The following is a 24,535-nucleotide window of genomic DNA, read 5'->3' as shown; positions in this document are numbered from 1 at the left end:
AACCTTTGTTAAAACAGGGACATTTTATTTTGAAGTACTGAAAAATAATATTAAAGTCCACCAAAACCCGAAGATATCCAAGGGCTCCTGTGAATCCAGAAAATTATGAATGTTCTCTATTGTTTGTTCACCACAATCAAACAGGTGTAGCTAGGGAATCAATAGGCGCATTCACAATACAGTACATTCACAATGCTGCAGATGCTGGTGTCTGACAGTGGTTCCAGTCAGTCACCAGGGGGCAATAAAGCATAGGCTTAATGATTACATAGTCCTCTGGTCCTGCACAGTGCACACACAGTGAGGAGTCCAGACAAGAGAAGCATCTCCCACCTTTCTGCTCATGTTTGTCCAATGTCCACCAGTACATTCCATTCCATCAGAGTCCAGCTGAATTCCTCTCCATTAAACCACCACGGCTAGAGGAAGTCATACAGGTACTTTACCATGTCAAAGCTCACAGTCCTGGAAATTAAGAGCAGTGGGTCACAAAACTCAGCATCTGATATTCTAAAAATAGAAATATCTAGCAGTAAAACAGATCTGTGGCGAATACACTAAAGCAGGGCTCTCTGACCCTGTTCCTGGAGAGCCACCCTTCTGTAGGTTCCCTCCAACCCTGTTCCTTGAGAGCTACCCTCCTGTAGGTTCCCTCCAACCGGTTGGTTGATGAACCGAAAGAGGTCAGTTACAACTGGGGTTGGAGCGAACACCTATGTCTCCAGGAACAGGGTTGGAGAGCCCTGCACTAAAGACAACAGTAACATATACACACCTGGAGATAGTGAGGATGAAGTCCAGAGAGACAGCACATTTGTATTTAGGCGCATCCAGCTGGTCATCGTGGCCCACCTGATTCAACAGCTGAAGGGTCACCAGGGAGGAGATCTGGGGGGGGGGGGCGTTGTCATCAACAATGTTTCATTTGGCTTTACACAAATAGAGAATTCAGACTGGAGATCAAATCATTTTAAAATCACTTCACATTAAGCCCGTACCATACATCAATTCAAGAGCAGTTCAGGGGTTGAAATCATCTATCCAAGGAGACAGCTGGTGAATTAGAATCATCCAATACTAATACTACCATCACATACATGACTGTTCCAGGAGTTCCACTAAACAACATTGCTACATCATTTTCCATGATCCCAGTTCAGAGTCAGAGCTGATTGAGGACCTTTTCACTGAAGAATGAGTTTGTTTTATACTGAACAAAAATATAAAATGCAACATGTAAAGTGTTGGTCCCATGTTTCATGAGCTGAAATAAAATATCCTAGAAATGTTCAAGAAATCTTTCCAGCCCAGGACCTCCATATCCAGCCTCTTCACCTGCAGGAATGTGGTGGTGGGGGGGTATTGAGGAGTATTTCTATATGTAATAAAGCCCTTTTGTGGGGAAAACTCATTCTGATTGGCCAGGCCTAGGTCACCAGTGGGTGGGCCCGGCTCCCTATGCCCTCCCAGGACCACCCATAGCTGCTCCCATTCCTAGTCATGCGAGATCCATAGATAAGGGCCTAATGAATATATTGTATCAACTGTAACTCCGCAAAATCTTTGAAAGTTGCATTTATATTTTTGTTCACTATATATTATTGCGTTTTACTTTTCATGCATTGACTTGTATATTCATGTGTATAGTGACGTGTAGGTTTGATACAGGGCTCATCTGTAAGAGACCTTGATCTCAGCATAACTCCCTGTCAAAATAAGGGTTAAATAAAAACAATTGAAATGATCCTTTGGATGGCACTGCAGAAAGCCTGAGTGTCTCAGCTGACCTGACAGAAAACACTGGCGGTGGGGGCCACTCTGCTGTCCACCACACTGTAGAAGATGGCCAGGAGACGGTCCAGAGGGAACGGCTTGGGCCCCAGCAGGTGATTACTGGTCTGAATGGGAGAGAGGTGAATTCACTAGGTAGAACATATCATTGACGAAATCTAAATAATAGTACAACAGCTTTAGCTAAAGACAATCACCTTTTCATGTTTCTTCAAAAAGTTGGTCTTTTTTATTTTGCCATGGTGCTGTTGGGTAAGGGAGAGAGAGAATCATGTAAATTACCAACTAAAACACACACAATGGGGGGGGGGTTATGCAAACAATTACATTGATAGAAACTACAATCCATCTGCAATGTTAAAGCTGGTCTACCCCCCCCCCACACAAAAAAAGAGAAAAGGAAAAAAAAGAAATATGAGTAGGAAAAGTAGCAGGCAAAGAGTTGGTGAATAGCAGGTGGCATTGATGTTTAACAACTGACTCCTATTCCAATGATGACTTTATGACTTTACAGTCATGTGTCTAGCTTTTGAGATGGTGAGGTGAAGGAGGTTCAGGTGCTGAGGAGAGAACAGGTACCTTGAGGAAGAAGCGTTTGTCAGTGCGAGCAGGGTTGTAGGAGGCCAGGTATGCAGCTATCAGCAGGAACTTGGAGTAGTAAGGCAACTCCACATGGGCATGAGCAGACAGACCTGAGAAAGGCAGAGGAAGCTCTCAATGTCTTTACCTGGGAAACATGTACAACATCTACAGACGGCTTGTGGATAGGAGATGAGAGAAACACCTGCTGTTGTTTCCACTGTCTGGGTATCTAGTACCAATGAGTCTGGAGTGGACCCTCCATTCAGGGATAAACATAGGGGTAGTTTAGAGGGTCCACTCTCCTGAACTCCCTCTCAGGCTGGGGACAAGCAGCAACACAAACAAGGGGATAGCTGGGGTCTGGGAGTGTGTGAACTGGTCCTGGTCACTAGATTCTAACTAGATTATTATTTCCACCGGTTTTTTTCTCAGTGCATGCGTGCATATGTATCTGTGTGTATCGGTGTGTCCACACTTCTCCTTGCCTACCTCTCACGACTCCTGCCTCCTTCTCCTCCATCTGCAGCTGTTGCTCCCACTGCACACTGAGCAGAACAGAGACATGACGAAATCAGGGGACACACCACTATTACAGAGCCAGCAGCACTGAGCCGCTGTTGTGTAATAAAAGCCGGAAAACGGAATTAAGGCTGCCTGTCGTCAGTCCATGAGAGAAGGTCGGTCACGGAAGCTAAATCAATGGGACTCGATCATGTTTGGCTGAGGCAGATGTACACAGACAGACCTGGACACCTCTCGCAGGTACACCGTCTGCATGGCCTTCTTCAGGTGAGGCTCGATGTTCCTCCACAGCTTGTGAGTGTCACTCTCTTTCACTGAGGGCAGAGAAAATAAAGGTTGGAATTTAAACATTGATAATCTGAGAGACAAGCTAGAGAGAGGATGACATGAAAGGAATCCATCATCAAATTAAAGTACAGAGACACTAAGGGGAGACAGCAAAGTCATTTAAATATTCATGTAGTTATTACTGTTCTAGAAATATGAATATATTACCTTTGCCTTGCTCCAAAGGTTCAACGAATTTAGAGAAATGGAGGGCAGCCTGTTTGAAAGGAGAATTACAAATAAGGACAACAAGTACAGACTCTGACAATGTAAACAACATGTCTGCGTTGGATCATTATTACAATTCTGCATATCAAAGAAAATCCCAATCCGTAGACGTAGTAACTCAAGTGGACTAAATAAAATAGTGATGGATAGCCTGGAAACAAACTCATACTGAATCCTCAAAGGGTAGCATGGAGAGTGTGTCCGTACAACAGAGCAAACTGTTGCCTAATCTGAAATGAACCCCTTGCACCAACCTATTGATATTTCTTTAAGCCCCCAGAATAGATATTAAAGGACTGGATAAGTGTGTATGCCATACATTTTCTTTAAACATACATGGGGGCATCAAGATACATCTAGAGAGACGTGCAAGAGCTAGTTCTTTGTCAGAGTGTGTCATGACAGCGTGTTAACAGCTATGTGAGAGTTGAGAGTTACTGTGAATGTGTCTGTGTCCTTACTGAGTGTGGTCTGAATGTGTGAGCATGTGTCTGAGAGTTCAGTTGTTACTATGAGTATGCATAACTGACCAGGTGTCTGAGCTCTCGGAGGTCCCTGCAGACAGAGTAGAAGACTCCCAGTAGGATGTTGATGAAGGCAGAGTAGAGCTCTGGGGAGTAGGATGGGTGGCTGTCCTCAGACAGGATCTGCTGCAGCTCCCCTGCACAGGAACAACACACACAGTCAACGCCTGCCTCAAATGAAGTCACACACAAAGACTCTCTCACACGACTGTAGTCATTTTATGTACAGGAACTCTGACATTCTTTCAAACTTTGATTAAAGCCTAAGTGTTCATTTTCTCGACATATTCTCTCACGTTTGCCTTTGTTTGTTGTGTTCTGTCAAAATCAAATCAAACTTTATGTCACATGCACTGAATACAACAAGTGTAGACCTTACCGTGAAATGCTTACTTACAAGCCCTTAACCAACAGTACAGTTCAAGAAGAGTTAAGAAAATATTTACCAAATAAACTAAAGTAAAAAATCAAATCAATAAATACTTTTTATTAACACAATAACGAGGCTATATACAGAGGGTACCCGTAACGAGTCAGTGTGCAGGGGTACAGACCAGTTGAAGTCATTTGTACATGTAGGTAGGGGTGAAGTGACAATGCATAGATGATAAACAGTGAGTAGCAGCAGTGTAGAAAACAAATGGAGGAGTGTCAATGTAATAGTCCGGTGGCCATTTGATTAATTGTTCAGCAGTCTTATGGCTTGGGGGTAGAAGCTTTTAAGGAGCCTTTTGGTCCAAGACTTGGCGCTCCGGTACCGCTTGCCGTGTGGTAGCAGAGAGAACAGTCTATGGGTGACTGGAGTCTGACAATTTGATGGGCCTTTCTTCGACACCGCCTAGTATATAGGTCCTGGATGGCAGGAGGCTTGGCCCCGGTGATGTACTGGGCCATACGCACTACCCTCTGTAGTGCCTTACAGTCAGATGCCGAGCAGTTGTCATACCAGGCAGTGATACAAACGGTCAGGATGCTCTCAATGGTGCAGATGTAGAACTTTTTGAGGATCTGGGAACCCATGTCAAATCTTTTCAGTCTCCTGAGAGGGAAAAGGTTTTGTCGTGCCCTCTTCACGGCTGTCTTGATGTGTTTGGACCATGATAGTTTGTTGGTGATGTGGACACCAAGGAACTTGAAAATCTCGACCTGCTCCACTACAGCCCCGTTGATGTTAATGGGGGCCTGTTCGGCCCACATTTTCCTGTAGTCCATGATCAGCTCCTTTGTCTTGCTCACTGCCAGTTCTCTGACCTCCTCCCTATAGGATGTCTCATTGTTGTCGGTGATCAGGCCTACCACTGTTGTGTAGTCTGCAAAATTAATGATTGTGTTGGAGTCGTGTTTGGCCACGCAGTCGTGGGTGAACAGGGAGTACAGAAGGGACTAAGGACACACCCTAGGGGCCCCAGTGTTGAGGATCAGCGTGGCAGACGTGAAGTTTCCTACCCTTACCACCTGCGGTCGGCCCGTCAGGAAGTCCAGGATCCAGTTGAAGAGGGAGGTGTTCAGTCCCAGTGTCCTTAGCTTAGTGATGAGCTTCATGGGACTATGGTGAGCCATGACCAACCTATCAAAGCACTTCATGGCTACGAACATGAGTGCTATGGGGCGGTAATCATTTAGGCAGGTTACCTTCGCTTCCTTGGGCACAGGGACTATGGTGGTCTGCTTGAAACATGTAGGTATTACAGATTCAGCCAGGGAGAGGTTAAAAATGTCAGTGAAGACACTTGCCAGTTGGTCTGCCCATGCTCGGAGTACACGTCCTGGTAATCCATCTGGCCCCGGGGCTTTTTGAATGTTGACCTGTTTAAAGCTCTTGCTTACATCGGCGACCGAGTGAGTTGTCACAAAGTCATCCAGAACAGCTGGTGCTCTTGTGCATGCTTCAGTTTTGCTTGCCTCAAATCGAGCATAAAAAGGCATTTAGCTTGTCTGGTAGGCTCGCGTCACTAGGCAGCTCGCGTCTGGGTTTCCCTTTGTCGTCTGTAATAGTTTTCAAGCCCTGCCACATCCAACGAGCGTCAGAGCCAGTGTAGTAGGATTCAATCTTAATCCTGTATTGACACTTAACCTGCTTGATGGTTGGTCTGAGGGCATAGAGGGATTTCTTATAAACGTCCGGATTATTGTCCCGCTCCTTGAAAGCAGCAGCTCTAGCCTTTAGCTCGATGCGGATGTTGCCTGTAATCCATGGTTACTGGTTGGGGCACTTATTGATGAAGCCGATGACTGAGGTGGTATACTCCTCAATGCCAATGGATGAATCCCAGAACATATTCCAGTCTGTGCTAGCAAAACAGTCCTGTAGCGTAGCATCCTCGTCATCTGACCACTTCCGTATTGAGCGAGTCACTGGTACTTCCTGCTTTAGGTTTAGCTTGTAAGCAGGAATCAGGAGGATAGAATTATGGTGAGATTTGCCAAATGGAGGGCGGGGAGAGCTTTGTATGCATCTCTCTGTGTCGAGTAAAGGTGGTCTTGAGTCCCCCCCCCCCTGGTTGCACATGTGACATGCTGATAAAAATGTGGTAAAACTGACTTAAGTTTCCCTGCATTAAAGTCCCCGGCCACTAGGAGTGCTGCTTCTAAATGAGCATTTTCTTGTTTGCTAATGGCCTTACAGAGTTGGTTGAGTGCGGTCTTAGTGCCAGCATCGGTCTGTGGTGGTAAACAGACGTCTACAAATAATATAGATGAGAACTCTTGGTAGATAGTGTGGTCTATAGAGTACCTTATGATAAGCTATCTCAGGCGAACAATACCTTGAGACTTCTTTAATATTAAACATTGCGCACCAGCTGTTATTGACAAATAGACACACAACCCTACCCCTTGTCTTACCAGGCCTGTTCCCGGGAGAGCAGTATATCCTTCGGACTCGTTAAAGGAAAAAGCTTCTTCCAGTTCGTGGTTAGTAAATCGCTGTTCTGATGTCTAGAAGTTATTTTCAGTCATAAGAGACGGTAGCAGCAACTATATGTACAAAATAAGTTGAAAATAATGCTAAGAAAAACTAACAAAATAGGTCAGGAGCATTGGTCAGGAGCATGTAAAACGTCAGCCATCCTCTTCGGTGCCATCTTAGTCACAGTCATTTCTCAAGTGTTGGTGCAAAACCACATGTACAAAGAGTTCTCACTAATCACATGAGGTTGGTGGCACCTTAATTGGGGAGAACAGGCTCGTGGTAATAACTGGAGCAGAATCAGTGGCATGGAATCAAATACATCACACACGTTTTCCAGGTGTTTGATGCCATTCCATTTGCGCCTTTGCGGACATTATGATGAGCCGTCCTCCCCTCAGCAGCCTCCACTGCCACTCATCTATCTGTACCTAATTCAATGCTAAAGGCCATAGATGCTTATCTGTTGACAGCTGTACCTTTACTGTAGTCAGGGAAGTGGAGCAGCAGTGGTTCAAAACAGCCAGTGTTGGGTCGGAACTTATCCCACACAATCTCACTGAGCAGGATCACCGTCACATTGTCGTCGACCTGCCAGGGAAACAGTGTCCATTACGTCGAGGTACAGGATCAGATCACATTGTGGATTCACAAAGAATACAACTGTTTGTTTTCAACATTTAGCAGTCAACTACACCTTTACAGTACCACTACAATATCAATGCAAGGGGACGAGTTTTTAAAACACTTCTACCAAGATAAAGACAGGGGGCATTCAGCTTTAAAAACTAAACGAAAACTAAACTAAACATTCTGGTCGTCTATCTGCACTTTTGAGGTTCAGAATTAATATGCAAAGAATGATTATCAAGAATGATTGTCATTCTTCCTCATCTCTGCCTTTCAAAGCACTTATTCGTGTGTCTCCTTGAAACATTAAAATCAAGGTTATCAATCAAAAAGGGACCCTTCTGCGCTAGTTCACCATCCATCACTCAGTCTGTCTGCAACTTAATGAAGTAGAATGCTCAACAGGTGACATGACTCTTACCAGTTCCTGAAGGCGCAAGAAGGCAGGGAGGAGATTGGCTTCCATATCTCTAAGGAGCTCAGCCCGGTCCAGCACCTACCCAGATACACACAGCAGAGGTCACTGTAACCGTTTCATCATACATTATAAAACACAAATTATGCTTTATAACAATTCATGTTATACTTCATCAGAAAGAGAGCCTGCAATGTAACTGAGGATGCAATTTTTAAAAGAAGTGGATTATCAAGCATGAATATCACAGGTGAGGATGATTTTTACTCACAATGTATCGTGTCTGCTTGGCCGAGGCCTGGACACACAGTTGTTTGTAGACTCGTACGAAGTCTGACAGGGAGGGAGTGCGGGACAGTAGGGAGGCAGAGTCGGAGCCAAAGAGGGAGAGGAGAACCTGCTCAAACAGCAGTCCTACAGAGACACATTCCACACAGCTCACTGTGGCATAGGGAAGCTCCAGTTCCTTCAGCAAGGTGTGTATCACATGGCTTTTTCCTGTGGCACGATGACCATAAATGAAAATGGAAGGGTAGCTGCATTGCTCTGGCTGTAGGCACAAAAAGTATACCATGTATTAAAGTGTCAATACAATGATTCACATATTTGGGCTAGAATTTTTTTTGGAACATATTATGTAATTGTGGCGGTGGGTGCTGTTTAAGATGAAGGAGGACAATCATTTTTTATTTTATTATCATAGCCTTATTTCTATTACAGCATATTGGATGACTGTCATTCATATTCCATTTACCCAGTTCAATGTAACATTGATTTAGGCTACTACATGATACTTGAATTTTCAACAGAATCATCTAAATAAATACACCCCTGATCACACGTAAACCCAGTTCACTTTCATAGCAGCCACGTTGTATTCCTTCTCGCATATACTCTCAAAAAAAAAAACTTTCCAAGCCAAACCCGCTACACACAGCCTACAACTTTGTTATCATATGAGCTAAAGTAACGTCATTGTCAACATAGCTAATTGAATTAACACGTTAATAAACCCGCTACAATCATGCAGTACAGTGTAAGCAGTTTAGCAGTTAAACCGACAGGCCCCGATGGCAATACATTTGTAATGTAACTTGACTTGGAAGAGTTCCAGTGTTAGATAGTCATAGCCAGCTAACTATCTGTTGTTTTATTTAACCTTTATTAAACTGTTTACCGTAATGTGCTTGATGTTACAATGTTTCAAATCAGACACAGACCTCTCCCATCAACGCCAGCAGCATGCTCGCCTGGACATCTCTGCAAGGCAATCTCTCCATCACGCGCTGCAACTTTTCATCCTCATACCCTAGGTGCTGAAGTTGTGCTGCCATAGTTTAGGCTACTTTTAGACACACACCAAACCATAAAGTGTATGACTTACAAAGTAGTTTGGCCTATAACAGAAATAAAGAGACAGTTACAGAACAAGGTAACGTTAACTCTTTTCAAACTAGCAGTGCATTGTGCAAATTGTCCTTGCTTCCCTTCCTCTGCAGCAGTGCTACCTAGCTAGCTAACTCAACTGACAACAACAGTGTAGCTCTCGTGGAACCTCAAGGGTAATGTTAAGTTGTTGAAAGTTTTGTTACTGCAAGCATACTGAATAATGTTACCTGGTTGGAGTTCATGCAATGAAATTACCCATATCCAACATCCCTGTAAACATGTCAAGAGTTTCCCGCGTCTCCAAATGCCACGTCACAATTTCCTGTCTCTTTTACAAGCCAATCACCACCAGGTTAAAGCAGTTGACTCTGGGAGTTGTAGTTGTCTATTTGCAACGTAATGCCACTATCACCAAATGCTGTCACCCCTATTTGCAATGTTTTGGATGTATGAAATCGAGTGATTTAATTGAGGCCATTTTGTTTCATTGCAAAAATGTTCAAACACCGGCTTCTCGGGCATTAACACTTAAATAAACTACCAGCTTACTGAATACCATTGGTGTTTAATATGAGGGTTTTAGCATGAAATATCTTTTATATTGTTTACACACTTATTTGACTGCTTTGTTGTAAATGTTTTGACGCCAAACTGGTTGAAGTTGTGAAATAAGTCAACACTTGGAAGAGTTCATTGAAAATAAATGCCACTCATCAGCCTAATTAGGCTATTTGTTTTTGAACATATGGTCTATCCACTAGAAGCCCCACAATATGGACCATATAAAAAATGAATACTATATATGAATACATTTTTAAAATTGTTATTCAAGTATAGGCCTACATTTCCAGTTACCATAGATTACCTGTTGCCATAGATTACCGAAGATGTAAGTAACGTTGGTCAATTACCCGTAGTTTTGCAACCCTGTAGATCTGTATCCGCGGCTTGATGGAAGCTGGTAGGCTACTCCTGGCTAAGTGAGGTCAGTGGCAATCATTACCCCCGCCTGCGCCACTCTCTCAAAAGAACAGAGCTTCCATACTAATCAAACTACCGATGATTTTACTTGACAGCTTTACCATTTTGTGTAGTTGGTTTTTGTTTGAGATGGTTATTTAATTGTATCATGGTACCTGCAGGATTGGAAACAGAACGTGAGAACACTGTGAATTAAGGATGAGTAGAAAATTGTTATTTTTTATATGATTTTTTATTGACCTGATATTTCTCCTCATTAAACACTTTTTGGTAGATCGCTATGTAGACAATCAACATCAGTCTACCCTACTCAAATTATATTTATTTCAATGAAGGTCTTAACTAAATGTTTATGCTGAAACAATGCATTATATAGTGGATGCTTCAACCCCAAAACAACATCAGAACCCTTACTTATCATATAGCGTTTACAGCGGGACACTACTGGCTAGTTAGTAGATGACGTGGGACAACATTGTCTCATTAGAAATGCATTACTGTCCCACTTCACCTGGAGCTTATTGTGAAATCATCTATCCGACTTTGTAGAGGCTTAGGCCTATATACTGTATAAAACACGCTCAGTTTTCACCATGTCGTGACAAAAACCTTATACTACTAGACTCACCCCATGCCCTATGAATATTGATTTGGGAAGATTCCAAGCTCTTGGTAAAAGTTCTATTATTCCCCAAATGCTGTCCCTTTTCATGAATTCGTTTTTTTTTAATCATAAATGTTTCTATTCTCTCTTTCTTACATGTCCTTTCTTTCTATCCTTACCGTCATACTTGTTATTTCCCTCTAATTCCTTCCACCATCATCCTATGCTGTTTTATGTGATACATAGCCTATATAATTTATTTTGAGATGTTATGAACAACTACAGCAACATATTTCTATGTATTTTTAGAATATCGAATGAATTAAATTACATTTAAATTGATTAAAGGTTTAATTTGAGCATTTTTGTAGCTGAACAAAAAGATCCATATGCCACTATTCAAACACCATTCGTTGGAATTGGGACAGTACTATACATTTGCTTTTCGAGAAATACATGTTAACATGGTTATTATATATATAAAAAAACTGACAATAACTTCCATTTAATACCAAAAGTTAGATTGCTGAATTACAATTGACAGAATGACAGACATCATTCTAGCGCAAGGTTTCATAGTTTTCATGATTTCAACGGGTCACCCATCTAAGAAACCTGAACACACACTTTGCTCAGAGTCTGTGTAAATGGTCACCTCGTCTTCTTTTACAGCTATGAAGTTTGTAATTTCTTTGGGTTTTTTTTTCAGATTGAGAATGATTCAATTTGTCTTACGCCATTCATAAACTAATAGGTATGCTACTGTAAATATAAAGTTATTTTCTCAGCTGCACAATAATTGTAACCACAAGCCTTCTCCTAAATAAATGAACATAAAATGCTTTCATGCCTGTGTACACCTTGTTTGTTTTTCTTGTTAGGCCTATAGGCTACCTCGCCGTGCCGTGGGGAGAAATACGCCACATGCAGCTTTGAGAAGGATAATCCTGAAGAAGAATAGACTGCACTGAGAGAAGGTACTGGCAGAGCAGTCAAAGCCACTTCAGAATCATCAAGTGATCAACAAGAAGAGCATCAAGTCAACCGTACCACTGAGCACTGTGCATACTGTTGCCCGCTGCATAGCACACACAGTTGGAGACTTTGAGTAGGCTATCAAACAGATGATTGCATTTATAGTGATTACCCAGCCATTGCAGTCATGATTAAGTTTAGCCTATATCACGACTTCGTGATAAAATGCCATGTCGCAGGGCTGAGTTTTATAGCCTGCCCTTGATGTTGATGCGTACTTGCTCACTGTGCGCTAAACACCAGAGCGTCTTGATGTGCGAAAGAAACCATCCCATTTCGGTGGACACAGATCAACGCCGAGAGAGGGAGAGAGAGAGAAAGCTGAAACTTCAATATTATGCGTCGAAGGTCAGTGCCAACCTAGACTAAATCAAATAGGAGTGTTGCTTTTTATATTTAACGATTTTATTTCAGAAGTCTCCCATTCCATCGTTGCACTGGGGCATGAGAGAGTGGGATTAGGGGATAGGCTGTATTGCGTATGGTGCTTTATCAGAGGGGCTTTGATAGGCCTATCGGTTGTGACAGTCGGACTGCGCCTGCCTGGAATACAGGTGTTCTTTGGTCAAATATGGACGCAGAGCGCATCATGCACAGTGAGCAAATTGTCAACACTCGCGACTTCATCATCTCAGTTAAATGCACCTCCGACACCTCGGGAAAATTGGCATTCGGTGGAAAATGAGATTGTAGCCTTGACCACTACGGTAGTGGCCACGTCTGTGAATGGGGATCTCAGCTGCTCTCGGTGGATTGTAGCAATTTTCATTGATTATTCATCTCTGCGCCCTCAATCGAATGCAGTTCTGACCGTAGGATGCTTGTTTAGCCTACTATGGCCGTTTCGAATTAACACCCGGTGATTATTACATGCTGTTATCTCAGTGATCATTCATTCAGAAGATTCCTCCTCGGTATTATTCGTAATATCTCTCGGATACCCAGCCTACCATTCAATAAAGATAAGGAAAACGGTGGCGGACCCAAGCACAGTGCAAGCTGCAAGGCTTTAGTAGGCTGAACACTCGCCCAGAGGGGAGCAGTTTAGTCGGGGATATCATGTCACATTGACGCAGCCGGGATGTGCTTTGTGCTTGATTCAAGCTCTGTGTGTGAACAGTTCGTAAATGTAAAAACCTTTAGAGATTGAATGATGGTGCCTGGGGCTCCAACAACCATGCTTCCCGCTTCCGAGGCTGCCAAAATCTACCAGACCAACTATGTGAGGAACTCCCGCGCTATCGGGGTTCTGTGGGCCATCTTCACCATCCTCTTCGCTATAGTCAACGTGGTGTGCTTTATCCAGCCCTACTGGATCGGAGACGGGATGGACACGCCGCAGGCCGGTTACTTCGGCCTCTTCCACTACTGCATCGGAAACGGGCTGTCCCGGGACCTGACGTGCCAGGGCAGCTTCATGGAGTTCAGCACGATCCCTTCCAGCGCCTTCAAAGCCGCGTCCGTCTTCATCGGGATGTCCATGGCGCTGGTCATCGGATGCATCGGCTGCTTCACGCTCTTCTTCTTCTGCAGCACAGGCACCGTCTACAAGATCTGCGGCTGGATACAGCTGGCTGCGGGTAAGTTCCACCCCCCCGTCTGCATATTGATTCCTTGACGGGTAAAGGAGTTCAGAACTTCAGCAGTTCTACAACCAGAGAGAGATCTCTGTATTCCAGCTGTTCAATCAGCCAGGAAGGGGAAATAAACAATGTGTTAAAGCTTGAATTCTTAGTTGCTACATCCATTCTTGGACTTGTAAATTATAGGCTGCCAATTGATTCTTGATGAATATAACTAATACATGCCTCATGAGTTTAGTTCAACTGTTGTGCCCCATCAGAACCCTAAATATAAACTTGTTTTACTCCAATGTTGATAAACAAGGTAAATGTAAACAAACACCGTATAGCCTAAAAACATGGTTAAAACTATGCTTTCGATATCATTGGTGGTTAGTCCTTGCATCTATAGCTCTGTCCGTGAATTTTAGAGTGGTTACATTTCTCCAGCCCAATCACTTAGATTTTTTTTGCAAAACGGGCGGGGATGCTCTTCACTATTGTTTAAATGACGGATTCTAGCTTTAAGTGTGGTTGATAGTGTTATACTTGACGTCAGTTTTATAATCAAATCAAATCAAATTTATTTATATAGCCCTTCGTACATCAGCTGATATCTCAAAGTGCTGTACAGAAACCCAGCCTAAAACCCCAAACAGCAAACAATGCAGGTGTATAAGACGTGCATGATCAATGTCGGGGGGTTAAGTAGGTGGGTTAAGCAAATATATTTCTATAAAATGAGCAAAAGCTCCTTGCAGATGACAGCCATGTTTGTTTATCTGTCTTAAATCACCATACACTGTCACACTATCTTTAACACATCTATTAATGGAGCAAAGACAACAACACAAAATGCAGCCAGACACGCGAACGACACCGGCCAAGTTGCATGTAAAAAACCTTGCAAAAATAAATGTACACACGCACGTGTCAAGCGCAAACGTGGTTCCGTTTCAGATGCTGCAAGTCCCCTCCTTATTGTATATCAGGAAGATACAAACCCACAAAGATGCTTGAAAAACACACGATAAGAGATGAATTAAAGATAACTAAACACCAACTAGGTTTCCCTTTTTTTCTGTAGATGAGTCCTTGGAGTAGAGAAACACAAGATGATGTATGACTCCAGGTCAAAATTCTACAAAAAAAAACATCTTAAAAGAGGACCATATGAATGTTAGGTAAAATAACAACCCAATGTTAATCTCCCAGCTAAATATCCATTAACGTTTCATGTGTTTTCGACCCACCCAAAATGAATATAATTGATGCACAGTTGATTGGAGTTTTAACCTGCATGTCATGATTGCATCTTGACAGACAGACAAAATCCCAGTGGCATGCAGACGCACTCCAGTGGTGTCGTCTCATACATCAGAATTTACCCAAGCTTGTAAACAAGCATCACAGTGAAAGTTACTTTGCAGAATTTAAACTGGTACAGAATGCACACAGACTCCAGGTTGTGGCTTTAAAGCGGATGCATACAATCATCGAGTGATCCAGCAAAGGCAACGATCCTTCAACTCATCTCTGTAACAAGTAACACAAACCACTGATTTAAAAAACATAATGAATGGGTGTTAATGCTGCTTGACAGATGTTGGTCTGAGACCCACAACACCATCCGTCTGTACAGCTGCAGGAGCCTCGCCGTAAATTCATGTTGAACACAAACACCAGCATGGAGATTATCCGGAGGATTCCACAGCATTCTCGTCCCAGACTGAGTTCAAACGGAAGCCCTGCCCAATGAACACAGCCAGAGTGTTTACATCAGCACCTTGTTTTTCCACATGAAAGAAAGACACTGCTTATCCCTCAGTGGTGACCGCTTGGTTGGTATCCACAAAATGATTCTCAGGGCAGGAGTGCTGATCTAGGATCGGTTTTGCATTTTAGATCATCATGAGTATGATTATATGGACAGATCCTAGATCAGCAGGCCTACTCTGAGATGTTCTGCATACAGTCTTTATAATACGGTACAGATCTGATCATGTTCAGACTATACAGGGGGGTGATCAACAAACGGACTAACACGGCCTGTATGATGCCAAAAAAACACACTACTAAACATATTGTAAATATTTACGTCATTTCAATTAAGATAATTATTTTTGACGATCTCTGCCTAGTTATGGGGCCTTTTCACCACTGAGATTCTCCAAAAATACAGGTGACAAATATGTTTTATCAACTCAACAGTCCATGCCATGTTGAGGTCACTGTGGAATGGGCTATTAAAGACGTTCCTGGGGAGTAGTAAATGGAAATATATTGTACTTTTATTTTCTCATTGCAGCTACAGATCCCAGGCATGATTGTCAAAACCTTCTAGGCTCAGTGTAGTCAGACTTCTATCCAGGACCAACTGGCTGTTGTGAGTGTCTGCCAAAGACAGCTCATAGCGAAGATGCACCTCTCCTTAAAAGCAGAGGAGCGGATGAACGTCTGATGAGAACAATCTACCTGTAGGCATTTGAACAGCAACGCCAGAAGGAAATGTACATGAAACCAACTGACATGTTCCCGTCACAGCAATACAATACCTAAACAAGTCTGTCTCCTTTACTACTATGAACACTCTTGAATAATCTGCTTAACTGGCCCACCGCACACAGCACTTCTCGGGTAGACATGCCCAGTCTGCACTCAGCCCAGTAGCTGCCTGCAAACTGGAGCAGCTGGACCATCCGCCCTGCCTCCCTCCATCCTCCCTCTCTCCCAACTTGCGTCGCCTTGACCACCCCGATCACTGCGGACCAATTAACTCCCGAACTAAGACTGACAGGAAGCCCCCTCCATCACAACCACACTGCATGGTCGGTCGATGATAATCACACTCATCCTGTGACAACTTCCACCAAATGCCAGGCGCTTCTCCACTCTAGTGGAGGATGTGATGGATGGGTCGGCTCTGGCAGCATGACAATGCCTGCCTGTCTGGCTCTAGTGAGGAAGCAGATTGGTGCTCGGCTCGCCATCCTGGATGGAAACAAGAACTCCACTGACCATCCCTATTTCCCACCCTCACCAAGGCAAATGCCTGAACACGCAGGAAGGTGATTATCATTCATGTATTCGGCAGGGGCTCCTTGCTCCGTTTGGATATGGCTTCCACAAGCAAACAAAGGAGCCAAGGGGGCTCTTGAGTGCGTTATGGAGGCATTTCAATGACCTGTTTCCTGGCTCTGTTTGGACCACTAGGCTGCCCATACGGGTAAGTGGCCGCACATTGCTGCACTCAGCACTGGTCCAATGGGTCCCCATAGACGGAAGCTGGCATTAGCATCAAACATTAAAAGGCCCATTTGGTTGCTAGTGGTTTATTGATCCAGAGGTTTCTGTGCAGAACAAAACAGCACAAAGCTTCACTAATGGGAGACATATGTTGTCACCGTCTGGCTCCTCTGCTGCTTACAGGCAGTACTGTCTGTTGGTCTATTTATTCAGGTGTGTGTGAGTGTTTGAGTGTGTGTGTGTGTGTGTGTGTGTGTGTGTGTGTGTGTGTGTGTGTGTGTGTGTGTGTGTGTGTGTGTGTGTGTGTGTGTGTGTGTGTGTGTGTGTGTGTGTGTGTGTGTGTGTGTGTGTGTGTGTGTGTGTGTGTGTGTGTGTGTGTGTGTGTGTGTGTGTGTGTGTGTGTGTGTGTTTGAGTGTGTGTGTGTGTGCTACTCTTTACCGTGTCTTTAATTTATCATAGGTGTCTGTCACAATCCCTCAGTCTGGGGATTGGGCCTAACTCGTGCCTATGCATGAAAATGCATGATTTGGCATTTAAATACACACAGTCTGTTCAGCACTCATACAGTACTGTTGCTGTTGGGGATCTTTGCACAGTGTGGCTCTCCATTTCTCACACTTCTTTAAAATGGAGGCAAGTGAGAGACATCACATGGTGCCTTGTTGGGGGAAAGAGAGGAGGTGGATAAGAGATGTCAACGAAGGGAGGGGATGAAGACCAGCAGGGAGGAAAAGATAAAAGCACATTAAAGAAAATGGAAAGTGATGGTCACAAAGAAGGTTTTGGAGAGAAAAAACAGAGAGAAGAAGAGTTAAAATATTGATGCTGAAAAGTACTATCAAGAGATGAGGTCAGGAAGAAAGCCATGCCATTAGAAGTTCAAGCTCGGGCCCAGCCTTTCTGAACCGAATATGACCAGCCATAAATGAGAGCTTAGCCTCCCTCTCCACTCACAACTTTACAAGGTTGTGCACTAAAGCCAGTGGGCAGTTGCTGTGTGTGTCATAATACCACTAAAGTCAATAGCTAATGGCATCAACCAGCTCTTATCCTTCCTGTCAGTGATAACGTGATGAACTGGCTGGCTGGGCCTGGGATGATTAGGGAGATGATGTAACATGACCAAACGGGAGTCCCAGTTACTCTCTCACACACACGCACGCACGCACACACACACACACACACACACACACACACACACACACACACACACACACACACACACACACACACACACACACACACACACACACACACACACACACACACACACACACACACACACACACACACACACACACACACACACACACACACACTCTCTAGAGACATTAGTCAGAGCTTTAGAGGACAGCAGAAGTAGTGTGGTGGGACATCAGGAGGAGTTGTGAATGGGGCTGATGAAAGCCGGCCCACTACTCCAGCTCTTTGGAAGCCCATTAAGTCTCCCACAGCATACTCCACAGATCAGACTCTCCCACAGCATACTCCACAGATCAGACTCTCCCACAGCATACTCCACAGATCAGACTCTCCCACAGCATACTCCACAGATCAGACTCTCCCACAGCATACTCTACAGATCAGACTCTCCCACAGCATACTCCACAGATCAGACTCTCCCACAGCATACTCCACAGATCAGACTCTCCCACAGCATACTCCACAGATCAGACTCTCCCACAGCATACTCCACAGATCAGACTCCCCCACAGCATACTCCACAGATCAGACTCTCCCACAGCATACTCCACAGATCAGACTCTCCCACAGCATACTCCACAGATCAGACTCTCCCACAGCATACTCCACAGATCAGACTCTCCCACAGCATACTCCACAGATCAGACTCCCCCACAGCATACTCCACAGATCAGACTCCACAGATCAGACTCCCCCACAGCATACTCCACAGATCAGACTCTCCCACAGCATACTCCACAGATCAGACTCTCCCACAGCATACTCCACAGATCAGACTCTCCCACAGCATACTCCACAGATCAGACTCTCCCACAGCATATTCCACAAATCGGAGACTCTCCCACAGCATACTCTACAGATCAGAGACTCTCCCACAGCATACTCCACAGATCAGACTCTCCCACAGCATATTCCACAAATCGGAGACTCTCCCACAGCATACTCCACAGATCAGAGACTCTCCCACAGCATACTCCATAGATCAGACACTCTCCCACAGCATACTCCACAGATCAGACACTCTCCCACAGCATACTCCACAGATCAGAGACTCCCCCACAGCATACTCCACAGATCAGAGACTCCCCCACAGCACACTCCACAGATCAGAGACTCCCCCACAGCATACTCTACAGATCAGAGACTCCCCCACAGCATACTCCACAGATCAGAGACTCCCCCACAGCACACTCCACAGATCAGAGACTCCCCCACAGCATACTCCACAGATCAGAGACTCCCCCACAGCACACTCCACAGATCAGAGACTCCCCCACAGCATACTCTACAGATCAGAGACTCTCCCACAGCATACTCCATAGATCAGACACTCTCCCACAGCATACTCCACAGATCAGACACTCTCCCACAGCATACTCCATAGATCAGAGACTCCCCCACAGCATACTCCACAGATCAGAGACTCCCCCACAGCACACTCCACAGATCAGAGACTCCCCCACAGCATACTCCACAGATCAGACTCTCCCACAGCATACTCCACAGATCAGACACTCTCCCACAGCATACTCCACAGATCAGACACTCTCCCACAGCATACTCCACAGATCAGAGACTCTCCCACAGCATACTCCACAGATCTCCAGAGAGGGAGAGAGAGAAAAAGGACCCACCCCTCTATACCTCTCCTCTTTAACTCATCCCTCTCTCTGTTCCATCCCCAATCTGCAAAGCACCTGTCCAGGCACTGCTGTCAGCCACACATACACACCATCCTTTTCGAGTGTAATGTTATGTACAATGGACCAATGGACCTTTAAGCCTTCAATGCAGTCATCAGGAAGTTAGATGGTGCGCCTGCCAGGCATGAAATGTGTGATTTCTCAAACCCACCTCCCAAATGATCAGCATAGCATGCCTCTTAATAGAACCGTCAGCTGGTAAATCAATCAGAAAGCAGACGTTGTACGTCAGGAGGTGTGAAGGCGTCAGAGCAGGAGGTGTTTTATGTATCTTCCTGTGGATTAGAGGTGTCAGATACACTGCCAGATTTAGGATGTCATTCTGACACATCCTGTACCTGCCAATGACCCATAAGATGGGTTTCTGCTAAGAGGAGAGAATGACTGTAGATGCCATTATTGGGATTTGCTTCAATAACATTTCATTACTAGATCTGATGGTTTATATGCAGTCTTATTATTCAGATGCGGGAAATTGTTTTAAAGATGTTGTGATCTCATCGTATTGGTGCACACCATTACTTTGATAAAATAGCTCGTCAATTTTTTCATGAGTTTGATTGGCAGCTGTGTTGGAGGACTTGCTAGGCCTGTTAGAAATAGAGTGAGAGTGACATCTCTGATTGAAGAGTTGCATGGTCTTTTGGGACTAAACTGTGACTGACTTGTGATTAGATCTAAGAGGGTGATGATAAGAAGGTGACAAGAGACAAATGTACAGCAGAAGAGAGGTTTGAAAGACAGCTGATTCCAGATAGAGACATCTAAAATAGCATGACAATGCAAATCCCTAAAGAACAGTTAGTCCTCTGGGAGTACAATATAGCCTCATTCAAAATGGGTTCTAACACTCAACTATCTTATGATCAATTTCCTGCCAATCGGATTTGCTTGGTATGGAGTGCAAGCATCAGCCAAACTGCCAGGGAAAATTCAGAGCAATCTTAAATATATTTGATGGAGGCCTATCTGTCAATACACTGTTCCTCTCTGGAGTCAAATTCAAGCTTTCATAACCACAGGCACTCTGACTCTACTGCATCATTAAACCAACTTCCAGTAAAATAGAGGCATTTAAATGCTCTACGAGCTATTAAAGTGGGTTCCTGCACATCAGTGGATTTTCATTGTGGACCGGCACAGTTGAACCACAAATTGAACTTTGTAATTTTTCAGGTGAAGGCTTTCCCCGGTACATGTCACGCTTCCTAAAGAGCTGTGTCTTTCTGGACCTTTTCTCCCGGGGTGTCAGCCTCGGTGCCACAGGTGGGTGGGGGGGTAACGCACTGTACCGTGGCACCGGCCGGCTAGCGTTAGTGTTATTTCCTGCTGTTGCTCTTTCAATGGGGGGGTAATAATGGGATTAGGACTGGTCGACTGACTGAGACGCTGGTACAGCTGACAGGAGAGATAACACAGCCTGTCCTAGAGGTCCTGCAGGATGCACATGGTGTATGTGTCAGTCTGCTGTTGGTGATGCAAGCTACAGCTCAGTAACAGTAGGGGGGGGGGGGGGGGGTGAGGGAAGAAAGTTGGAAACTCCAAGTCAGGCACTCACAGTATGGGTAAAATAGTAGAGAGACAAGGGCTCTCTAGTGCTACTGTACCAGTCAAAAGTTTGGACACACTTACTCATTCAAGGGTTTTACTTTATTTTTTACTATTTTCTACATTGTAGAATAATGGTGAAGAAATCAAAACTATGAAATAACACGTATGGAATCATGTAGTAACCAAAAAAGTGTTAAACAAATCAAAATCTATTTTAGATTTTAGATTCTTCAAAGTAGCCACCCTTTGCCTTGATGACAGCTTTGCACACTCTTGGCATTCGCTCAACCAGCTTCACCTGGAATGCTTTTCCAACAGTCTCGAAGGAGTTCCCACATATGCTGAGCAATTGTTGGTTGCTTTTCCTTCACTCTGTGGTCCAACTCGTCCCAAACCATCTCAATTGGGTTGAGGTCAGGTTATTGTGGAGGCCAGGTCATCTGATTTAGCACTCCATCACTCTCCTTCTGGGTCAAATAGCCCATACACAGCCTGGAGGTGTGTTGGGTCTTGGGTCATTGTCCTGTGGAAAAACAAATTATAGTCCCACTAAGCGCAAATCAGATGGGATGCCGTATCGCTGCAGAATGCTGTGGTAGCCATGCTGGTTAAGTGTGCCTTGAATTCTAAATAAATCACAGTGTCACCAGCAAAGCACCATCACACCTCCTCCTCCATTCCATGCTTCACGGTGGGAGCCACACTTGTAGAGATCATCCATTCACCTACTCTGCGTCTCACAAAGACACGGCGGTTAGAACCAAAAATCTCAAATTTGGCCTCATCAGACCAAAGGACAGATTTTCACTGGTCTGATGTCCATTGCTCATGTTTCTTGGCCCAAGCAAGTCCCTTCTTAATATTGGTGTCCTTTAATAGTGGTTTCTTTACAGCAATTTGACCAGGAAGGCCTGATTCACTCAGTCTCCTCTGAACAGTTGATGTTCAGATGTGTCTGTTACTTTAACTCCGTGAAGCATATATTTTGGCTGCCATTTCTGAGGCTGGTAACTCTAATGAACTGTTCCTCTGCAGCAGAGGTAACTCTGGGTCTTCCTTTCCTGTGGCGGTCCTCATGAGAGCCAGTTTCCTCATAGCGCTGGATGGTTTTCGCGACTGCACTTGAAGAAACTTTCGAAATTCTTGAAGTTTTCCGTATTGACTGACCTTCATGTCTTAAAGTAATGATGGTCTGTAGTTGCTCTTTGGTTATTTGAGCTGTTCTTGCCATAATATAGCTTGGTCTTTTACCAAATAGGGCTATCTTCTGTATACCAATCCTACCTTCTCACAACACAACGGATTGGCTCAAACGCGTTAAAGAAGGAAAGAAATTCCACAAATTAACTTTTAACAAGGCACATCTGTTAATTGAAATGCATTCCAGGTGACTACCTCATGAAGCTAGTTGAGAGAATGCCAAAAGCGTGCAAAGCTTTCATCAAGGAAAAGCGTGGCTACTTTGAAGAATCTCAAATATCAAATATATTTTGATTTGTTTAACACCTTTTTGTCTACTGTGTGTGTAGGTGTGTGCAGCTGTATGCAGCATTGTCTGTGTATTCCTACACATTTGACAGTTATCCTTCAGGAGTTATGCGTGTGCAGTATTTGCCAGCACTACCTGGGTAATCTTGGGTAGAATGAGCAATCTACAAATGCTCTACTCTGCAAATGTTCTACTCTGCAATAGAGATCTTGCTCAGTCTGCTACAGTGCAGATGTAGGCTACTAATTTGAGCCAGCATGCTACAGCAGGAAAATAATCCTGCAGCAACAGGAAATTGGAATTATTATCTGTATTGTAATTAATGGACATTTTTGTAGGAGTTGATACATTTTTCGTATGTACAAATCTAAAATGGAAATGACAAACTTCAGAAGGCTTTTAATAAACCTCAAATAAACCAGAAGTTTTACATTTCCTGCATTTCAGTTAAGTTCTCCTGCAACAGGGTGATCAAATTAAGATCCTACATATGTATCATCCGTCCCCAAGGGAGCGTCACTAAATAGCTAGGCTACCCACCACTACACAAGGGATCAGTGACAAATCCCCTAGCAGGGGAAAGTAATAATCTCAAGGAGCATAAGCTTCTCCCAAGAAGAAAAAAATACTGCCTGTCTCTCACTTTCTCTCTCCATTCTCTCTCTCTCATACAACTCAGCTATCACTGATCATAGTGAGAGAAGCCGACTTATTTAAAGCAGATGGGTTAATGCCACATGTAAAACTTAATTTGAGGTCACTTGTAGAAGTAGCTATCATCAACTGCAGTAGTGAGTAAAAAACAAGTTGACCCGATTGACTTGTAATTTGTATGTTTGTCCTACTGCAGTTAGTCAAACAGTATGTGCTGAAATAAACCTTTAATCCAACTGTCATGACGTGCCCAGGGGGGAGGATCCAAGCCCCCCCCCCCCAATTCAATTCAAGGGGCTTTATTGGCATTTGAAACATATGTTAATATTGCCAACGCAAGTGAAGTAGATAATAAACAAAAGTGAAATAAACAATAAAAATGAACAGTAAACATTACACTCACAGAAGATACAAAATAATAAAGCTATTATAAATATCATATTATGTACTGTATATATACAGTGTTGTAACGATGTGCAAATGGTTAAAGTACAAAAGGGAAAATACATTTAAAATACATTTACTATGGTGTTTGTTCTTCACTGGTTGCCCTTTTCTTGTGGCAACAGGTCGCAAATCTAGCTGCTGTGATGGCACACTGTGGTATTTCACCCAGTAGATATGGGAGTTTATCAAAATCGGGTTTGTTTTCAAATTCTTTGTGGATCCGTGTAATCTGAGGAAAATATGTGTCTCTAATATGGTCATACATTTGGCAGGAGGTTAGGAAGTGCAGCTCAGTTTCCACCTCATTTTGTGGGCAGTGTGTACATAGCCTGTCTTCTCTTGAGAGCCAGGTCTGCCTACGGCGGCCTTTCTCAATAGCAAGGCTATGCTCACTGAGTCTGTACATAGTCAAAGCTTTCCTTAAGTTTGGGTCAGTAACAGTGGTCAGGTATTCTGCCACTGTGTACTCTCTGTTTAGGGCCAAGTAGCATTCTAGTTTGCTCTGTTTTTTTGTTAATTACTTGACACATTGAAAATAATTATCTTTTTGTTTTCTCATGATTTGTTTGGGTCTGTGGGGCGACGCACAATTGGCCTAGCGTCGTCTGGGTTAGGGAGGGTTTGGCTGGTAGGGATATACTTGTCTCATCGCGCACCAGCGACTCCTGTGGCGGGCTTGACGCAGTGCGCGCTAACCAAGGTTGCCAGGTGCACGGTGTTTCCTCCGACACATTGGTGCGGCT

The 24,535-nt window shown here is 43.9% G+C and overlaps 2 protein-coding genes across 2 annotated transcripts in view; one reads left to right on the top strand and one right to left on the bottom strand.

Annotated features, from left to right (window-relative positions):
* Positions 1-9,649, bottom strand: LOC124013774 (origin recognition complex subunit 5-like). The gene is made up of 14 exons (XM_046328280.1): positions 9,544-9,649; positions 9,148-9,324; positions 8,199-8,477; positions 7,934-8,008; positions 7,362-7,473; positions 3,981-4,111; positions 3,391-3,439; positions 3,119-3,209; positions 2,863-2,918; positions 2,371-2,483; positions 1,989-2,036; positions 1,788-1,898; positions 776-888; positions 1-465 (listed from the first exon to the last, which is right to left on the bottom strand). Exons 2-14 carry the CDS (start codon positions 9,259-9,261, stop codon positions 420-422), a joined length of 1,338 nt encoding a protein of 445 aa, XP_046184236.1. The 5' UTR covers positions 9,262-9,324; positions 9,544-9,649; the 3' UTR covers positions 1-419.
* A 2,232-nt stretch (positions 9,650-11,881) lies between these two features.
* LOC124014379 (LHFPL tetraspan subfamily member 3 protein) overlaps positions 11,882-24,535 on the top strand; it is a 42,675-nt gene continuing 30,021 nt past the window's right edge. The window contains exon 1 of the mRNA XM_046329286.1: positions 11,882-13,516. Coding sequence (XP_046185242.1) covers positions 13,087-13,516 — 430 coding nt within the window. The 5' untranslated portion in view covers positions 11,882-13,086. The remainder of the gene's footprint in view (positions 13,517-24,535) is intronic.

This window comes from Oncorhynchus gorbuscha, linkage group LG25, assembly GCF_021184085.1.
Source record: "Oncorhynchus gorbuscha isolate QuinsamMale2020 ecotype Even-year linkage group LG25, OgorEven_v1.0, whole genome shotgun sequence".
Classification (NCBI taxonomy): domain Eukaryota; kingdom Metazoa; phylum Chordata; class Actinopteri; order Salmoniformes; family Salmonidae; genus Oncorhynchus; species Oncorhynchus gorbuscha.
Note: the sequence above shows the minus strand (reverse complement) of the source record. Positions and strands in the feature narration are given on the sequence as shown.